Source organism: Rhamphochromis sp. 'chilingali' (genome assembly GCF_963969265.1).
Source record: "Rhamphochromis sp. 'chilingali' genome assembly, chromosome: 10".
NCBI lineage: Eukaryota > Metazoa > Chordata > Actinopteri > Cichliformes > Cichlidae > Rhamphochromis > Rhamphochromis sp. 'chilingali'.
The window spans coordinates 25,018,163-25,038,911 of record NC_137937.1 but is presented as its reverse complement, the minus strand read 5'-3'; the positions used below and the strand labels follow the sequence as shown (position 1 = coordinate 25,038,911).

Below are 20,749 nucleotides of genomic sequence, written 5' to 3'. Positions count from 1 at the left end.
TATCAGACCCACCAATCATCGCATCTGTAGTTGAATGCTTTAGAATCCAACATGGCGGCGACTTGTTTTGAATTCTTGAGAGGCCACTTAAATTTCTTTGAATTATAAGCAATGAATTGTAAAAATATCACGATGGAAGTATTTAAGTTGGGTATTTTTCTATTTCATATCGTGTAATGTTTTACAGGACGTCCCGAGACTTACTTTGGATTAAAACGTCACTACATTGTGGGTAACATGTTAGCTTTTGAACTGTAACGCGGTTTAAATACTGGCTAACTGTTAAAACAGAAAGAAGTTGTCTTCATGTTGAAGCTATGTTGGGCTTTCTGACAGCCAGGCGGGCTGGTCTGGATGACCCTCTGAGACTGAGACGAGCGGAATCAACGAGAAGGTGAGAGAGAAGCTCTTATAAACATAACTAGCAAGAAGAAGTCCACAGCAAGCTTTGGACTAATAAAACTATGAAATCGAAATTATACCGGTACTATATGAACATTATGTAACATAACAAGCATCTTAGTTAATACACATACATGAGGTTTTGTTTATAAATAGTTCTTAACTATTGTTAGCATCATTGCTGTATTACATACGACTCTCGAATCTGTGCCAGACTTATTATGTTTTGGAAATTCCCACAAACTGAAAAGTTATTTATTTTAACAAAAGAAAGAAACACTAACTCTAGATTTAAGCGCCTTAGTCTGGGCCATTGTTTGTTAATTCATCTCTAACGTTTTAGAGTTAGTTAACTACTTAGGTTTCAGTTTGCCTTCATACATTTTTACATTATAATATGTGTGACTCACTTAAGAAACCCAGCGATCTCTCTCTTTCCAAAGGGTCCTCGGTCTGCAGTTGAATCCGGACAGAGATGTGGACCGAATCCATGGAAATGGCATTAATACCATTGACATTGAAGCAGTTGAGGGAAGATAGTAAGTCTGAGTAACATAGTAAACAAAGCTTAATCTATCCATTTTCTTAATCACTTATTCAGTTCTTTCATACAAACTCCAGACAGAAAGACCCCCGTTCGGCCAGTGGATTTGAACCCAGACTGTGCCATTCCCATGTCCCATACAGGTTCATAAAATAATTCATTAATATCCCCCCTTGGAATGTTAATTCTTGCAATATTGCAGTGATTGGGATGTTGCATAAAAACAACAAAAAATAAGCTCTATTGGAAAAATCATGCAGAAAAGTAAAATTTATCTGACTAAATAACTTGCTGTCCTGACACAGAGATAAATATCTTAACCATAGGCTGTGAAAGTTGTAATATTTAATTTCTACACACACTACATTGCGATCTTTCGGAGGACAACCTTCACTGCTGCTGATCCCGCTTGAGATCCACCATAAGCTGTCTCTGGACATTTTCATAAAATAGTTGAAATGCCAACTACTCACTGAGGCTTTGACCTTAAACCTTTATGTGTAAAGCAACCTTGGGTTCTCTGTAAAGGTCTGAGAGTTTATTATTATTATTATTCATATTATTATTATTGTGGGTAACTATTGAGGATCAGACCGATACGTAATATCAGATCGGTCCATCTCTACTGTATAGTTTTGAAATGCTGCAGAATCACTGTCAGTGGTTCAATGATAAGTATGTAAGTAAGTAAAATTAATTTATTTTGGCGCTTTTTAAGACAAGAACCAATCCGAGAACTATAGTACTTTACAGAGGCATTACAAAAGATGGTCAAAATACAGACCAGAATAAAGTAAAAACAATACAAAAACATTACCCAAGTGCTTGATGTTTTTTTAATCTGTTTAAGACCTTTGCAGCTGTAAAAATATAGGAAATAAGTCTTAAGATCCCAAAGGGGCAATTTATTTCAGCAAGACAGATTAACATATAAAAGCAATGACAACAAAGCAAAACCCAATAAAGTAGAAGTAAAGATAACAATGTAAGTATATTTACGTCACATTAAACACTCATTTAACCCTTAGATGAAAGAACAATTATTCATAGTATTGAAACATTCCTGCACTGTGACTTGACTGCTCTGGAAATTCATATTTTTAACAAGTAACCCCAATCTTTGTTAGTTAGTATAGTGAATATGAAGGCAGAAGTCTGGTTTCAGAGGGTGAGCCTGATGATTGAATCTATGTGTGTATATTTTACAAGGTTTGTAAGACAAAGTAAAAAAAAGTATTTCAGATTACATTTTTTCTGCTGTTCAGCATGCTGTCTGGAGGTGCAGACGGAGTAATCGTCATCTATGACCTGGAGAACTTCAGTGGGAAACTACAGTACAGCTGCAAGGCAGTCTGCACAGTAGGAAGGTAAATGTTAGCCCATTTACTAATTCCATCCACTAGAGAGTAGCATTTTATTGCGGGCTGTACACACAGTGCTGTCCCCAGCTACCTACAGCTTTTTGTTTTGGCTATAAAATATACACAGAAACTAGAAGAGATCTACCACAGTAAATCTGAAATTAAATAATCAAGATGCAATCAAAACGCAGACCTTCACCCATTAACCACTGAGAAATTACAGCTGTTGTTTAATACCTTCCCATAATTTTACGAGCTCAAATGGATTTGGATAAATTAGCGTAATCTTTTTACTAAAACGAATGAGTGTTGAATGGGTTTGAGAATAGTTTCCTTTTGTGAAGTTTTGCCAGGCTTTTACAACAGCTGTCTACAGTTGTTTTGTCTTTATCAAATAAAACGCATCTTTAATTGTGTTGAGATTAGGGGATTCACGTTGCTACTACAGAATACCACTCTTATAAATAAACTTCCAGCTTGTTTTAATAGTTTTTTGGGAACTGCGCATCTGTAACGTGAAGTATCATTGACTTAGCGTTGCTGCATTTGATTAAATCTGAAAAGAAATCACATCTGTGCAATACCATTCAAAATTTTATCAATCTGCTTCTGTCTTCAATAAACACCAATACCCAGTGCTATTGGAAACCATCTATTCCCATGGATCACACTGCAGAAGTTGTTCTACGCTTCAAATGCTGGACCTACAGAACGTTCTTCTTGCATTTTGGAACAGGTTAATCTGAGTTTCATGCTCTGGTCATGAGCATGAAACTCAGGGCCATGCTCATTTGCATAATGAGCATGGCTGGCTTCACTTTCACTGAAAACTATTGAGGCTTCACAGAAAGCCTTGGAGTCAACTTCCCATCTTTTGCCTGCATAACTGATTAGGAAATAAAGACAGCCTACAGCCATCCATGATACAGGTTTTAAGCAACTTGTTTAGTTGTGTGTGTAAAAATGTCTCTAATTCTTCAGTTCAGTATTTTTATTCATCCGCTTCAGTTTAAGGTTTAAAGTCTGCATTTCAGGTTCATCTTGATTATTTTATTTCAGTTTCAGCTGTCAGAGTTAAGAGCCAAAAATGTGAAAATTGTATCAGCGTCCAAACATTTATAGAACTAACTGTACATGAGAGTTTTTTCTCATTTCTTACAGAAAACATCCTGCGCTATCTGGTTTTGTCAATCCCAAATCAAAAACATGACACATGGCTTTCACCCCATGTTTTATTTTTATTTTTTTTGTTCTTGTTTTTAGGTCTAGCCGCTATGTCCATAAATTTAGTGTAGAGACAGTCCAGTGGTATCCTTATGACACAGGAATGTTTGTATCCAGTTCCTTTGACAAGACCATGAAAGTCTGGGACACAGAGACATTAAAGGTAAGGCATGTCAACTACTGTATCATCTGGTAATCAAGCCACTAGGTGAAATGGAGACTGACAGCAGAGGTTAGAAAAATGATTGTTTAAGGTCAGCCAGATGAGCAAGAGGAGGTCTTGCAAGGAGTTGTGGCCTTCCCTAAGCTAAATCAGTCATGCTTTTATACATAAGGTAACAGCTGTGGACAGCGAACAGTTAAACACATCTGCCAGCTAAAGGCTCTTGTACTGGCACTGCAAAGCCAGTAGGGGTTGCAGAGAGGCTTAATGCCTAACAAGTTTATTACCTAGCTTAGTTTTGTCAGGCACACCTGCAAAATGTGTGTGAAGTGGCATGAACCAAGATAGAGATACTGGAAGCGTTACAGTGCCACCCAACATAAACTCAGTAATACCAGAGCTAAATCAACACCTCTCTGTGCAGCCTCAATAAATACTGAGTGTTGTATTAAAACTCCACAAAGGTGGGATTTATTGTAGAGCTCACAGAGAGTGTGTTGCATTTCATTATCAAATTCTAATTTATGGCTTCCCCACCCCCGCCTTTTGTTCTTTTCATTTTCTCTTCCCCTCGCTTTCTTATTTTCTGCTTCATGCTTTCTACCTTTCTATGCCACATTGTCCCATATGGCAGGCTCTGAACTGTGCTAGAGTTACACTGGCACCGCAGTTGCTTTAAAAGGTCAGGGAAGGGACAGAAAAGAACCTGTCAACCTTTCACTCGGTTTAACCTGTGTGTTTCTGTCTCTCGCACAAACACACACACACAGTTGCATCTATTAAATTCCTAATTGCTCATGGCTGTTTGTCCATTAGTGTGTGTTTTGCATTATTGTGGATGCATTTTTATGCAAACAGAGCTTCCTCTGTGTGTGCAGCCAGTGGTTAAGGCCATGTGGGTGCTGGCGCACACTTACAGATGGAGCACAGAGAGGCTTTTTATGTTTGCTGAAGAATTTGCATTGTAACCGCCACTGGTGCTCAGGCGATCTGCCTTCTGAGCTCTGATCTGCATTGCCCTTTTATTTTTACTTAAAGCTGGGAGCTCTTTCCCTTCACAGAGTGACTTTCTAACACTGTTAAATGTTAAAACTGTGCTTGTATATTTCTATAGATTGTCACTGAGGCAAACATAAGCAAATACACACAGGTCTAAATATGGAGATTGCTGTATTTCTACCATAAGTAACATTTTTCTTTCTCTCCGTCTCCTCCTTTGATTATGCAGCCTGCTGAAGTGTTTCAGTTTGAAGGCAACGTCTACTGTCACCACCTGTCCCCAATCGCCAGGAAGCACAGTCTCATTGCAGGTGCGTGCATGATCCCAGTGAGTTTTTGCTGATCTCAGTGACACAGAGTAAACAAGCTGCACTAGCTGCTTGCATTTCTGTCATTGTGTTTTCAAACTCATTGAACAAAAATCGCAATACTTATCCTGTCACTGCTTTGTCATGCTAAGCAAGGTGCTAAGTGCTTTACATGTATGAAGGGGTGGGGTTGGGGTGCATAATTCGGTCAGCAGAAGTGTTCTTGTTTCACTGAGCTGGACCAACAGGTTGTTAATACCTACTGGAGAATGTGTTCTATGTCCTTTACATAACCAGTCCCTTGACACACCTGTTTCTAGTTCAGAGACAATCACAGTGTCAATCTCTTTTATTTTCTTTGGTTCCTAAACAATTCATTCCTCGTTAGAAGTTTTACAGATTCTCGTCAAACTAGTTTTGAGTGAATCCCCTCCCCCTCCCCCAATACCTTCGGTTTTTTCTAGAAAGACACTAACACAAGGGAAACTGTTTTAAGGGAATCTGTTCCTAAACAGCAATATTTACAGTATCATACTCGTTCTCTTAGAACCTCAAATTCCTGTTTTTACCCTGATAACACACCTTTTACACATTGATAACGATAATTGGGGATTTTACATTTTAGAAGGAGTGCCCCTATTCACTATTTACATCATCCTTGTAAGTCTAATCTTTGAACTATGTGTGTGTCTCTGTGTTTCCAGTGGGCACCACAAATCCTAAAATCCAACTGTGTGACCTCAAGTCGGGTTCACGGCTTCATATTCTTCAGGGTTAGTTGATCACAGTGCTTTTACTCTGTTCTTTCTGTTCTTTTCATCCACCCACGCAGAAGAAAGAAAGTAACGTATTTGCCATTGCAGGTCACAGAGCAGAGGTCCTGTCTGTGCGGTGGTCACCCAGATACGAGCATATCTTAGCCACTGCCAGGTAAGCTCTCTTTGCCATTCTTGGCTACCCTAGTTTGCCCTCAGAGCCACATCAAAGTGAAACGCCAGCTACAGGACAATCCCCTCTATGTAATTTCCCAGCAGTTCTTGTCATCTCACTTCCCAGCCATCTGGCTACATCACAACCCTGCATCAAGGATAATGGCACCAGAACACTACTAGATAGCACCGTGGCGCTCTAGCAGGCCTGCCAGTTTAGCATATGGTAGATACTGTCCCCACCTGTTTTATGCCACATTAGACCTGCTAATTAACCCACTGGGATCACTGTGCTTCTGTCCCCAAAGAGTGTAAGTGATTTTGAAAACAACTGGCACAGAGACACACACACACACACACACACACACACACACACACACACACACACACACACACACACACACACACACACGTGTATGATATTCTAATATGGAGCAGCGTTTTAATTCCCTACAGAAAACTGACCTTTAAAAACAAACACTAGGGTACACAAACCAGCTCGTCTGTAGTGCATCAGCCTCAGCTTGTATCCTGTTAATGGAATATTTAAACACAAATCATGTTTTTGTTAAGTACCTGAATTTTTAGGGAGCATAGAAAGTAAACAAGTCATTTCCCTGGTTTTCCTTCTTAAGTGCAGACAGCAAGGTGAAAGTATGGGATGTGCGCCGTGCTTCAGGTAGTCTCTTCACTCTGGACCAACACAATGGAGACAAGTCGAAAGCCTCCTCTGAGGCAGGTATTGTTGGCATTTTTCTTTTCATTAAATTTTTTGTCTCATTTTTCCTGAGTGGAGCTGACTTCAAGGAGATCTTGTTGTGTTATTATGTCATTGACAGAGAAACAGTTCTAGTTCAGTACCTCAATACCCCATTTATCCATCTTTCGCCCCATAATGTAGTATTTATTGTACAGTGGTGCTGTATATACAGTTTACATGCAGTAGATAAATGGGAGCTGAGGTGTGTCCTGTCACCAAAATAGTTCAGCGGAAGTCTTTTGGATGGGAGACCTCAGAGCATCAACATGAACCAATCCGATTGCTGATGCTTTAAATTAAAAATACATTTCTAATTTATATGAACCACGACAGCTTTGTTTTCCTCTGAATTGTCATGTCTAATGACTTCCAAGATATTCAGGGTAGTGCTGAGTTTGGCTCACTTGGGAAAAGGTCAACATTCTGCATAAATGGTATCTGTTTTTCCTGTTTGAAGTGCCTTTGCATTCAAACCAGGGGGTCAGAAGTTCAGAGAACAGCCGATTACAATTAAACCAGTTTTTCTGGGAGACATATGGTTTTGATGGACACTAAAAACTTATCATTGATGGATTGTCACTGTATAAGACAAATATTTCTTAAAGTCTTTAGGTGACAAATACACTGCTACCATATCTAATCTGTCTTTAACCAGTAAACACCGCCCATAACGGCAGAGTGAATGGCCTGTGCTTCACTGGTGATGGCCTCTACCTGCTCACTACTGGAACCGATGACCGTATGAGGCTATGGAATAGTGCCACCGGGGAGAATACACTGGTAAGGTGTATGAAGGCTTTGTCCTCACAGCCTGTGTAAAAAAGCACTTCATGTAATGTTGTTACAACAAACCAGTTTGTCTTTTGCTGAACAGAGGCTCAGTCATAATCTAGTCAGGACTATCCTACAACTATATCCTTCCAACCAGTTCCTTAAGGGCTTATCCAGTTTATGGCCATGAAGGGGCCTGAGGCCTGTCCCAGCTTAGCAACATAGTGAGACAGACATTCATGTACTTGCACATCCAGACCAATTTAGCATGTTTTTGAACTGTGGGAAGAAGCTCAAGTACCTGTAGAGAACACACACAGCAAACACAGAGGCTCAAACTGGTCAGTAGATTTGAACCCAGATCCTTCCTGCAGACAGTGACTGCACCACCGTGCTGCCCTGCAGTTCTTTGATGACGCTGATATCAACTGAGCTGTTGAAATTGCAGCTGAGCTTGATAGAAGTAATACTATGCTCAGTTTTAGCTACAAAAGGCCGCATACATGAAGCCTGAAATCCTATCAGTGAGCTAAATAACACAACAAATAGTATATCTGCAGGCTGGGTGCTGATTATCTGATTATATGTTATATCAGTATAATACTGATAAGAATAGGTGTGAGAATTGATGAAATCAATATTGATGACTATTACAAGTGTTCTTGGTTCTTGGCCAGTTGTAGTTACACCATTTAAACAGTTAGAAACATGAAAGGAATTAACAGATTTTTAGAATTTCAATCCTAGAAGGGTGTGAGTTAGGTTACTATGGTGCCTTCTCTTCAGGGCTTGAACTACCTGAGCAAGAATGCTGCTACACAGGCTTTATAACAGACGCACTTCACAGGCTTTCTTAGTGTACGTTATCCCGGTGAGACTCAGACTTAGTTTTACTAAAATTCAGATTCGTAGATGCTTCAATGCTTAAATTCTAAAAAGAATATTGCCGAAGCATCAAAATACAATATAGTGAAACCCAGGCACCCAGGCAAACAAACAGATTAAACATTTTCTTATTGTAAGTATTATAAATGTTCGTTTTTTATAAGCTACTAAAATTCACATAATGTACTTCTGAAAAAAATCTGTTTTTGAATAATTTGCCTTTTTTGTTCTGTTTTACCCAAAATAATTGATCTGCCAGGAACAATGAACTTGTGCCATCAGATTTTTAAACAGGTAAAACAAGTTGACAATCCCTAACTGGTTACCAACGATCAGAAAATGTTAGTGGTTGTAAAAACCAGGTTTACGTGTTAGATCTCACAGCCTCAAAGATTGAATATTCGACTTTTGCTTTTAGTTTTGCCCAGAAGTTAGAGAAATCAGAGCAAAGAAATAGCATAAAATAAAAAAGGCGGATTGTTTTTTTTGTTTTTTTCTTTTCTTTTCTTTTTTTTTTTTTTTTTGTCTAGACTGAGATAACATGGATACCAGAAAATTGGGTACTTAAAAAAAGTGTGCTTCCATGCAAAACTTGTGTTGCACATGAGTGACATGTGAAAGGAATGCAGGGCTCGCAAAAGGTTTTTCCAGTCGGGCTACCAAAATCTATCTCAGCCCTGCCCATCGGGCTATCATAGGAAAATATATGTCAATGCTTTTGCATTCTTTCGAAAATGTAGCTGAGTAATTATGTCATTGGCATCGATGAGCCACTGTCAATATGTGACATATTGAAATCGCGTTTGAATTTGCGCTTGTTTTTTGCTTTCACTTTGCGATTGCGCGAACTGTGTGTAGAGAGCGGCAGCACTGATTGGTGAGTGATGATTACTTGCACACCAATTCCTCTGACATCGTCTTATCACTCATTAGCTTACTATTCAAACATGACAAGTGAAATCTCCCACAGCAAGCTTAAACATGTGAGAGGTTGATTGCGCAGAGAATCGCTGAGCGTTATGCGAGTGCGTGTGTAAAAGCAGCAGGATTTAAGCCGGTATTTTAGTTCTGCTCAGCCAAATAAGACAGGGTGAAGAAGGGACAGCCAAAGAAAAGCTTACCACAAAACGGAAAAGTTATGACAAATCAGACTATGAGGCAAAAAAAAGCGTAGCTTTTTTGGTTTCATGGACAAAAGAATTTCTGTGGCTGGAATATGACGAACTAAATAACATGATGTTCTGCCAGGTGTGTTGTGAGTTTCATTCAATTTCTGAGTCGACAAGCGCCTTTGTTACTGGGACCAGTAATTTTAAGAAAGACCCCATCAGAACCCATGAGAAATGCAAGGAATGCATTATTTCCCAGTCTGCAATATCTTTCCCAGAACAAACAGCAATTGCAAAAAACATACTAAAAATGAACCAAGCACGAGAAGAAGTCCTGAAAAAGCTGTTTAGAACAGCGTACTATGTTGCAAAGAGTGAACTACCTTTGGCAAAATTTAGCAGTCTTTGCAAACTTCAAAAAGCAAATGTCCTAGATCTTGGTTCCACTTACCAGTGACTCCAGTGGAAATGTCAGATTCAGGATCTGACACAGACTGATTCATGTTCTACACAGTTCTTACAAGTTCATAGAAATTTCTGTTCAATGAGAACCAAGTATTTGAGTTGATGATTGGAATCTTTATACAGTTGTTGTGATTTGTATTTTAAAAATTTTTTGATTAATTTTTGTTTCCGTTACAATATTAAACATTAAAGCATAATATTGTAACGGAAACAAAACATAAAAAAATTGCTCCCTTTTTTATTCGGGCTACTTAAATTTATTTTGGGCTACCAAAAACTGTAGAGTGCCGGCCCGAAGGGCTTCCAGGGATTTAGAAATTTTGCGAGCCTTGGAATGTGTTACCTCATTCGGCCTGTTTCACAGATGCATAGGAAAAATACAAGTTATTCTCTGCCTTCAAGTTCACATAGCTGCCCTATTTAAAGTTCTGTTTGTCTTCATTTTGGAAACTCTACCAAGTCTTGAAAAATAGTGACACACTTAAAAAAAAAAAAAAATCTAGCATCTTTTGCAAGAACAAGGATATCAAACAAAAACAGTGTCAAATAATTGAAATAAAATGCGATCAGTTATAAAAGCCTCACGATATGAGTGAGTTTTATACTGATAAATGAAATAGTTAAATAATTTAGACCAAAAAGCAATACAGAAGAGTCTGCTGGAAATGCCATGATATATAAAGCCTTTAAAGGAATTGTGTCCAAGTTTTATGTCCACAGTTAAGCTTTAGAAGCCTTTAAATATTAGTGTCTTTTAATGGGCTCTTTGGATAATCTTATTTTCATTTTCATGAATTAATTGAAGTTTTTTTTGTCAAATGAAAGTGCAGAAAATTTCTAATCTTCCAGAATGTTTTGCAACATCTTGGCATTCGATTAAAAATGGCTTAATCCTTATGCAGAAAATGCCTGAGGTTTATGTTTGGACTTTTTATTCGGATGTCATCTGAACCGTGTGCCCCTTCACTCGTTATCCCTCAGGTAAATTATGGGAAGGTCTGCAACGAGAGTCGGAAAAGGCTACAGTTCACAGTGTCACGTGGCTGCAGCCCAGAGTTTGTGTTTGTGCCATGCGGCAGCTCTGTTGCAGTGTACACCCTTCACACGGGAGAGCTGGTCACCATGCTTAGGGGTCACTATAACAGTGTGGACTGTTGTGAGTTCCACCCAGACTACCAGGTGAGTCCATCTGATTTATCACCTCACAGTCAAGAGTGGTTTGTCCCCCGCATGCTTACAGTAACCCTGCTGGATTCTCTCTGTTCCTCATCTTTTTGTTTTATTTCATCAGCTCTGCAGTAGTACCTGTAAGTAATCTGCAGTCACCATGGTACTCTCAAATGAGTTACTTCCTGCGGATAGATAACAGGGTAGAGTCAATACTGACTTCCATAAATGCAAATGCAGGTGCTTCTTATGTGAAACTCAGGTTTGTGCTCATAGCCTCTTTACCATGTGTGAAAATTAATGCCATCACATTTATCTCTGCTTTATCAGATCTAGGAGCAAAACAGTGCAGTCTGTCTTACTGTTGTTTTCCTGTTGCCTTGTAAAACGCTCTGCTTGTGTTGACAGAATTGGAAGCAGTTAGTTCCATGTGACATTTGTGCTTTATCACAGCCATTTCGACTAAATAAATTCTTGACTCTTTAGTCGTCAGTGCTACCAGATATGTTGCAAAAGCTTTTTCTTTCATTTGTGCCTCAATGAATTACCTAATCGAGGCAATGAGTGAATGAGTCATGTTAAAATCTGTGTATATGGACATATGTGCTAACCGACGGGCAACAGGTGATTCAGGATTACTTCACAGGTGTCACAAGTCCAAAATGTGATAGAATCATCGACTGTATATACAGAAAAATTATGCATCTTAAAAAGTGAACCCATTACTTTTTTCTTAAGGCAAGCAGGAAGTGACACCGCTGGTTGCCAGAAGAAAACAACCATACTCCTATCTTGCAGTGGTGGTGCAGTTGTTCTCTCCTCTCTTTACAGTGCTATTAAAGCAGTGTACACTCTAGTGTAGGCCTATGTTGTGACTGACGAGTCACTTCCTTGTTAGCATGCAACGTTGTCGCTTTCTCAGATAAATTCACTCTCCCACTCAAGTCAAAATGGGACTTCATAATCAATGGGTGAAGTCATGGTGGCTATTGTCATCTTTTCTGTACACTGTGCCTGAGACGAAACATGTAAATGGGAGAATAAATGTACAGTTATTGATTATATGATACGTTTCAATATAATATTGATAAGAATAGGTGTAATATGTGTCAAAGTTCATGCAGGCTCATCAAACTTGGACAATGGAAGACTTGAAAATGCTGTCTGTACTAATGACTTCTTTGTGATATTTGGATTGTAGGATCACAACTTGGTTTAACAACATGAAAGCGTGGATGCAATAATCTAGAGCTACTGGTTTCCCTGCCTATTCTTTGTGATTCCAGTAACTATATTCTATTTTTATTAAATAAGTATTAATTGCAAGATTATTCTTCAGATAGGTTGTATTCATTTTATTTTAAGTGTAATATTTTAGTGAAAACAGTGCTTGTTTTCATTCAAGATGGTGTTTTTTTGTTTAGTACTTCAGTTATGTATTTCTACTCCAGTGTTCCTTAATTAATTTAAATCCTAGTTATGTTTATTTAGCCAGTCCTTTGTGCTGAGAAACAGCCTATTATGTATCGGCACAAATGGAGAAGGCCGTCTAACCCGTGCACTCCTTATTAGGAGTTGCTGCATCCGGTGACATCGATTTTCTGTGTTTGACAGTTATAAGAATGCAGTTTGGCAGCTTGTCACTCTGAAGAGTCACAGGAAGGGACACCTTGTTCTGAAAACGTTTTATGCTTCCTGTATGATATAATGACCCGCAGTCATTAAACTGTCCCCTGTGACATCACCTGTTGTACATGGACAGTTTTAAGTGTGTTCATTACTTTGCTTTTGGTACCAGTTATGCTTGTTGACACTGGTTTTCTCCCCGCACTGATGTCATTGGAAGTACTTTGAGGTTTGCTGAAAAGGTCGATGTGTACATTATTGTCCCTGTTGTTTGTGCTGTATGTAGGAGGTGTACAGTGGAGGTAAAGACTGTAACATTCTAGCATGGGTCCCTGTCCTCCGTCCCTCAGATGTGGAGGAAGACTCAGACCATGAAGTAAAGGTAAAGGTCATAACAACAGGAAACAATAGTAGATGGAAGAATCTGAAAAATTGTGGAATCCAAATGCTGTTGAACTTTGCTTCCACCACTGAAAAAAAATAAAACAATATAATTATAATAACAACAATAATAACTGCTATGCATGAGTCAAAATTTTTTAGTGTTTCAAAATTTCAGTTTAGATATTCCAGAGTTTCAACTTTGAGACAAAAGTTGAAATTTTGACATAACAACCCAAAATATTTGGAGATAATTCAAAATTTTGTCGTGGCTCTACCTGCCTTGTTTTTCAGTGGTGAAGAAGAGCTTCCATAAAGTGCCCTTGATGATATAACAGATTTGATCTTTCTTCTTTTTGCTTTTGTAGGGTTGTTTTTTGTACAGAAAGGCCATGAATGTTACATCATCATACCCAGTGCAAACAATAATGATTATAGTCTGCAAACCTCTTTTAATCTTCATATATATAAATATATATGTTTTTAAGCTAATCTTCAATAATTGTGGTCATTTACTATAAATGAACGTCCTCTGATTTGGACCTTTCTGGATTTTTTGTTTTTCCTTCCAGAAACGAGATCATAGATAAGCACGTGTCATCTGAAGAATTTAACTTATGAAACCTCAGTGTTATCTTCATGTTAATAAATAATGTTTACATAGTTGTCTATCACACTTGATGGGAACTGCAGATACTTGTATTTTTTCTTAGTTATATAATCATACATGTGACATGTGCATATATATTATGTACTTTTCACAGAAGTGAGCTTTCTTTATTGTGCAAACTGAGTTAAATGTTTTGGTCTCTCACAGGGTGCTGCTGGCCAGTCTTCGGTGAACCCTGCCTTTCAGGATGCGTGGAGCAGTGATGAAGACTAACGCTGGATTTGTTTTGAGCATGTGGACAACATTTAATGTCTGATTATTCACAATTACTGTAAAACAAATGCTCCAAAAGCCTTAAAACTTAAACGTGTTAACAACGGTATGACTTTGTAAATGTTTTTGTACGTTTGATAAATCATTGTTACTTTTTTTATTTTTTATTTAAACATGTAAAACCAAAATGGTCCTTAATTAGTATTTTCAGTAAGTCTCTTTTAGTCTTAGGCAGTATCTGCTATTGTTAAAGGAAGCTGAATAAATACTTACTGTCACAATGCTGATACTACATTTACATTATTGAAATGAAACCTTTACCTAGACATCTGCAGGCCATTTAAAAAGGTGTGGTTTCAGTCTACACCTGATTTTTAAAAGACTTTACCCATATTGCTTACATGGGAGTAACCAGGTGGCATTCAAAAACACAGATTGTCCTGTTGTCATTACTAAAAAAATTTGCATTTGTTGTGCCGTCAGGGCTTAGTAAAGAAGCGATGGCGAAACCTTTGTTGGACACACCCCCTACAAGTTTTACACATTGGTTTTATTGACATATAAACATTTAAGACATCACTGTCATAAACATTAGGGATAATTGTCCGTCTGCTTTATTAAAATCAGAGGAAATGCCACTGTTATTGTGATTATAGTGGAAAATTACAATTTAGCAGTTTTCCAACTGAAACAAATGATTAATTACGTGTCAAGATAGACATGTATCATTGTTAAAAAATGTCACGTCGCTTCGGATGAGCCATTGCTCAAGAATTAAACTGGGTCCAGTTGAACCACAACTGCTCCAATCAGCGAGCGCGGGGGGCGTGGCGTGAGGCAGAACCCCGCCTCCGGCTCGCCGGCATAAGGGAGCGAGCAGCGCGTGCGCTGTTAGCGAGTGACAGGAGAGCGAAGCGTACACCTGTAGGAGGGCTGCAGGTGGAAACGGGAATTTGGATAGCAACGATTCGGCGGTTGAAGGGGGATTGTCGTTGAGTTTCAGCTGCCGTGGCGCTGAGGGCTGGTGAGTTTTCTTTCTAATGGGGGTATAAATACAAAGACGGGAAGGATGTAAAAACACCGGCGCAACGACCATAAACCTGCCCGTGATTACTGAAACATTTCTGGTCACTGTGACACGCATGATGGCTGCTTTTGTTTTCTGAAAAAAGACGAAAAAACCTAAACTTTCCACCTGGATACTGTAAATCTTCAGCTTATAGATATAGAATGTTAAGTATAGGCCATACATTGATGAACGTTTTTATACAGCACATTTTAAACTTGCTGTGATGCTTAAAACGAAGTGGCTGTCTACTAAGTTCATCTTAAGTTTTTGTTTTTTTCTTAATTGACAACTAAATCCCAGTCTGGGTTTAGTACTGTCGCTCACTCTGTGGCACATAATATGAATATTAAATATTTTATTTCGTGGTCTATAAAAAGCTAATAATTGAGGGTGGTAGCCACCTCTCACCTGAAAGTACATTTCTGTCTTAGTAACCTGCGGAAGTTGACGTTGCACAAATGAGGAGCCACGCCATGGGAGTAGCAGCTTTCACATCATCATCTCTGACTATAACGTTAATTGGCGTGTCAAGGCTTGCCGTGTCTTGATTAGTGAGGAGAATCCAGACGGCCATGCCTTTTATCACTTTAGCCAGTTAGGCTCCTGTGTCACACAGGTAGACACACCTCGAAAACCTGTCATGTAGGGTTAGGTTCCACAGCAGACGAGGGATGATGTGTTTTACGTGTTGCTTTCGCAAATGTATTGCTCTTTCTTCACAAACTACAACAATACTGTAGGCTAACCTGTTGGTTTGTGCTCTACAGTTGCTTCACTTCTGCTTTGTCTGCATGACAGATTGAGCATTTCCCTTTGGCAAACTTTATATAGTATCACAGAGGTTAAAACCTGTCTGATCACTCACTGCTTACCTTCACTTGGTTCAGCACTAGTCCTGAATCCATTGTATAGATGGGGTGTTTTCACTCATCAGGAACAGTTTTTAAATAAGGTTCAGTGTCATAAAAGCAACAGCGCCCAGTATCTGCATGTAGATTACTGTCAACAAAGCCTACTAAGAGTCTGTGTGACGTGGACTATGTTGAAGTTGGGTTTTGATTCATTACTGAATGAATTCTGGTCACACAGTGGCTTGTTTTTTGACGAGAGAGAGGGGCTGCTACTCATTGTACTCCCATCACACTCTCGCTTTGTCTGCCTCAGAAGGGCAGCCAAGAATAGCTGAGTGGCCTTTTTCTTTTTCTTTCCTCCCTCAAACAGTCCAGTCTTTGAGACTTTGTAGTTGACTGTAGTTCAGTGTGCCCTAACCCGAACTGTAACGGCAACATGGTTCATGATTTTTGATTTTGAACATGCGTTAAAGTTTCATCCTGCGATAATGCATCTTGAGGAATTTGTCTCAGTGAGCAGTCCTGTTGCACTTGTTTTTCCTTCTCCCTCCCCCTAGACAAACCGTTCCAGTTCCTCCTCTGTGCTTTTTGTATAAAACATTCAAGAGGTAGTAACAATTGCCACCATTAATGGCTCTTTTTTTTTTTTTTAAATTAAAAAAATATCTGTTTTACAATTATTTTATTATTTTTGTTTAGTAAAGTCTTCATACATATTCAAAAGCCCCTACATACATGGGTTGAAGTTGCTAGATACAAATATCACCGAGCCTGCTTCTGTGCTCTGCTTTTCATCCAAATACCACTGAACTTGTAGTCTAAACTGACACTGTGACCTTTGCCTCTGCTCCTTCTAGGTGAAGTACAAGCAGCTTGTCTGAAAATGGAGTTTGGAAGCATAAAGTCCACTGTTGGGCTGATTTATGATGAGTTCATGCAAAATGCAGGTGAGTCTTTGCCCAAAACTAACTCTGTGCTATCACTTTTGGTTTTCTGTCTGCATATTTTTTTTCAAACCCCTCTACATGTTTTTTTTGCAGATACACGGACGGAGAATTGGCTGCTCATGTCGTCTCCTATCCCCCAAACCATCATCATCACAGCATACATTTACTTTGTGACATCACTGGGGCCTCGAATCATGGAGAATCGCAAAGCCTTTGACCTCAAAGGAGTTCTTGTAGTCTACAATTTCAGCGTGGTGGCCCTGTCACTCTACATGTGCTATGAGGTGAGTCCACATACTATTTTTTTTTTTTTTTTTTTACCTCAGTTGGTGCTGACGGGTATTTTAAAAGTGAAATCCTTTCCTGGAAGGTTTTGCACTCCATACCGTACAGGGAATGAACGTCTTGCATTGTTTCAAATTGCTATGACACATGCCCTCTTGTGAAATACACTTTTTTCTTTTTTCTTTTTTTTCTTCTCCCCTTCATGGACTGGTTATTTGAGGTTAAACCAGATCAGCAGGTGTCATTTCCTTATTAAAATGCTTTGTATTCAGCAAATGCTTCTCTGGTCCCACATAACTTTGGTTTCACTGCTTTCCAATGAGCCATGAATGAACCTGAGTGACAGAATTTATTTTTACACCAGAGATTGGATATATTCAGGTAAACTTGAAGGAAAACATTACAGCATTGGGTTGATGGAGGACAACCTCTAATTTGTAAATTACTTGCACTGAATGTTCAGCCACAGACGCGCTGCGGTTTGTGTTCATGTCTGTTTGGAAAGCTGTGATTTGCAGCTAGATTTAATTGTAGACATGTGGTGTGCCGTTTGGGTGGAGCAGGTGATGCAAGTCAAGAAATTAACCTGCAGACATGCGATTCAGCAGCATGATTTCAGTTACAGTGAAGGTGAAAAGGAAGTAAGAAGAGATGAGAAATAAGTGGATGAAATGGTTTGGCAGAATTAGAAATTCAAACTGCATGTCCTGGAATAGGGTTTGGTTTGGGTGGTGTACACTAGCAGAACTGCTTTTGTTTCTATTTGTATGAAAAATCTGTTTTTAAATGAAAAGGTGGTGGAAAGTGAATGACGTGAGAAGCTGATACATGGAACTTTCCTGCTTGTCTTGTTTGTTCATGTAACCGAAACTTCCACCATTTGTGTCATAGTTTGTGATGTCAGGATGGGGAACCGGATATTCCTTCCGCTGCGACTTGGTGGACTACTCTGACTCGCCACAAGGCCTGAGGGTAAGTCACTATTAAGTTCAGATGAGCTGATTACAAACGAGTAGTTCAAGGTTTTGACATATGTGGGTCTGGCGCTAAAGTTTTCTCACTTCTCCTCCAGATGGCAGCAACGTGCTGGCTTTACTACTTCTCAAAGTTCATTGAGATGTTAGACACAGTAAGTGGGGGGGGGGGGGAAGTTGCATACCTATGTCTTTGTAATATCCACCCAGGCCTCACCCAGTTTATTTTAAAGCACTGCGTCTCTTTTCAGATTTTCTTTGTGCTGAGGAAAAAGAACAGCCAGGTGACTTTCCTTCATGTCTACCATCACTCCATCATGCCATTCACCTGGTGGTTTGGTGTCCGCTTTTCTGCAGGTAAAAACCACCACCTCTTCTTCGATGTACAAGCAACCTTCATTCATGACAGTATATGAACTCCTTGACATTTTCTTTCGCAATGCCTCATCCACTCCCTGTTACAGGTGGACTGGGAACATTCCACGCCCTGCTAAATTGTGTCGTTCACGTGATCATGTACACATACTATGGGCTGACTGCCATGGGACCCAAATACCAGAAGTACCTGTGGTGGAAGAAGTACCTCACAACCATCCAGCTGGTATGTCAAATGGCTTTTTATATTTATTTTTGCTCTTCTTTACAAAGACCTGGGTTAAACTTTGGCACTATAAGTCAACCACTATATTCTTTATTTGCTTTGTAGATTCAGTTTGTTATGGTGACCAGCCACATCTCCCAGTATTTCTTCATAAAGGACTGCCCATACCAGTTCCCAATCTTCGTCTACATCATCGGCCTGTACGGGCTGATTTTCTTGTTTCTCTTCCTCAACTTCTGGTACCATGCCTACACCAAGGGCAAGAGACTGCCAAAGGTCCTTCAGGCTCAGACATGGTCGCACCACACCAACGGCGTCATGAATGGAAATGCCAATCATGACAAGGATGAGTGACGCAGCAGCTTCTCAGGGGTTTGGGGTTGAGTAAAACAAGGAAACTACTGTGGTAGTCTGAGATGCAAACCCAGTTCGTCTGGACTTTATATATATTTTTTGATAACTCCTTTACTTACAAACTGCAAAAGACAATCTTTAAATTATAAGCGAAACTATATTTAAGGTTACTGAACCAAACCAAAAGGTTTAGCTTTTCTGATTTCTACTTAAGGTAAGGCCAAAGTTCTCCCACAGATGTCGACACTTAAGAAATTAATAAAATAAAGTCTTAGAAACTGACCACCTGCTCTACAGGGCTCTTCCAGTGAGAGCCTGAGCTGTACAGGAATACTGGCTTCCTCACAAAGCTTCTAAAACAGATCTTTTTTTCTCTTTTTTTTACCCTTTTTATTCAGATTTGATCTTACTTCTCAATATACTTTTTTTATTATTATATAAAGACTGCACTGAAATCAAGGGTTGTTTATTTCACTCTACCTAAAAGAACGACTGTTTAGAAGCCACGCGTCCTGTTTTTCAGGTCTTTGTTCAAAGGGCTACAAGCAAGCACAACCGGGTTTAGGTGTTTGAGAGCGCACGTCCACTCCTTTGCTGCTTGATTCACAGCTGCTGCTTGTGGTGTAGACATTCATTGAAAATGCAGTCTTTAAACGGCATCAGTTTTCACTTCTGACTTGAGTCTCCTATGAACCGTTGCTGTGACACATGCCGGGGAGGGCAGACTAAGTTCTTGTAGGATCCAGAGCAGAGCTCTAGTGAGTTTTTGCTGCTTCCTTGCAGAGACATAATGCAAAAATTAAGACTATTACAAGACTTGCACAATATGCACAACTTAGCCATTCAGTTGGAAGATATGAGCAGCTTTGCTTGACTGCTACGCTTCATGTGTTGAAATTCTGTTAAGCTAACGGGGTCTTCACATAGCTGGAGTTAGCTTTTTTTGGATGTAATTCTTGAATAGTTTTTGTATGTTATGATGACCTTTTAACCTTAAGTGAATATAACACTCTGCGTCTCTGGTGACTGAGGACACAGGATTGAGATTTGTGTGGAAAGATTTACACTTGTTTTTTTTTTTTTTTTTTTTGTTTTGTTTGTTTGTTTGTTTTGTTTTAATTCTTTTCCCCATTTGCAAATGCACAACACAAAATATTTACAGATATGTAATGGCTTTTTCCCCAGACCCCGCCTTGTATTAATGGAGAAAAATGCAACAAAAAATGAAATGTTTATATTGTATTTTATATGTATTTATATAAATAAATGATGGACTTCAGAAAATGTAATCTTGCTTTCGGCCTGTTATTTCAACTCTGGATATTTGATACTTTTGACAACTTCATAGATGCAACGCCATTAACAGGCTAATGTCCCGTTTGACTGTTTCAGATGAGCGAGTTGGCCTTAATTAGGTAGATGGATGCCATCGAGACAAGACTGCATTTACAGTTATTAAACATTGTTTTAAGGACAAACCCCAGTGTAGATTCTCTCCACACTGACTGTGAAATTGCTTTGACCAGATTGTAATGAGCAGTTGTCACCAGCAGGGAGTGCTGTTTAACTGACGTTGCTCATGGCCTGTTTGTTTTAATCAGAATCAGAAAGGGGTTTATTGCCAAATGTTGAGCAGGTTTACAACATTAGGAAATTGCTGCGGTGCTTCAGTGCAAACATAGTGTCATAAA

At 39.1% G+C, this 20,749-nt stretch overlaps 2 protein-coding genes across 3 annotated transcripts; both read left to right on the top strand.

Annotated features, from left to right (window-relative positions):
- Positions 1–41: 41 nt before the first annotated feature.
- Positions 42–14,258, top strand: ercc8 (excision repair cross-complementation group 8). Of its 2 annotated transcripts, none has more exons than XM_080893921.1 (12): positions 42–394; positions 846–941; positions 2,212–2,313; positions 3,571–3,694; positions 4,923–5,004; positions 5,706–5,774; positions 5,865–5,931; positions 6,566–6,669; positions 7,346–7,470; positions 10,902–11,099; positions 13,000–13,095; positions 13,912–14,258. In XM_080893921.1, exons 1-12 carry the CDS (start codon positions 318–320, stop codon positions 13,975–13,977), a joined length of 1,206 nt encoding a protein of 401 aa, XP_080750047.1. In that variant the 5' UTR covers positions 42–317; the 3' UTR covers positions 13,978–14,258. The 2 variants fall into 2 exon arrangements, with proteins under 2 accessions (XP_080750047.1, XP_080750048.1); XM_080893922.1 differs by lacking the exon at positions 42–394 and adding an exon at positions 1,024–1,089 and having other exon boundaries at positions 859–941.
- Positions 14,259–14,852: 594 nt separating this feature from the next.
- elovl7a (ELOVL fatty acid elongase 7a) lies at positions 14,853–20,347 on the top strand. Its single transcript, XM_080893282.1, has 8 exons — positions 14,853–15,001; positions 16,755–16,844; positions 16,938–17,128; positions 18,021–18,101; positions 18,202–18,258; positions 18,355–18,460; positions 18,568–18,704; positions 18,810–20,347. The coding sequence occupies exons 2-8, from the start codon at positions 16,781–16,783 to the stop codon at positions 19,056–19,058; spliced, it is 885 nt and encodes a 294-aa protein (XP_080749408.1). The 5' UTR covers positions 14,853–15,001; positions 16,755–16,780; the 3' UTR covers positions 19,059–20,347.
- The last annotated feature ends 402 nt before the right edge of the window (positions 20,348–20,749 follow it).

Excerpts from the sequence above, each read along its gene's own strand:
- elovl7a (XM_080893282.1), top strand. The coding sequence starts at position 16,781 with ATGGAGTTTGGAAGCATAAAGTCCACTGTTGGGCTGATTTATGATGAG. Across the intron at positions 17,129-18,020 it reads CACTCTACATGTGCTATGAG|TTTGTGATGTCAGGATGGGG; the intron begins GTGAGTCCACAT and ends TTTGTGTCATAG. Across the intron at positions 18,461-18,567 it reads TGGTGTCCGCTTTTCTGCAG|GTGGACTGGGAACATTCCAC; the intron begins GTAAAAACCACC and ends TCCCTGTTACAG.
- ercc8 (XM_080893921.1), top strand. The coding sequence starts at position 318 with ATGTTGGGCTTTCTGACAGCCAGGCGGGCTGGTCTGGATGACCCTCTG. Across the intron at positions 5,932-6,565 it reads CATATCTTAGCCACTGCCAG|TGCAGACAGCAAGGTGAAAG; the intron begins GTAAGCTCTCTT and ends TTCCTTCTTAAG. Across the intron at positions 11,100-12,999 it reads AGTTCCACCCAGACTACCAG|GAGGTGTACAGTGGAGGTAA; the intron begins GTGAGTCCATCT and ends TGCTGTATGTAG.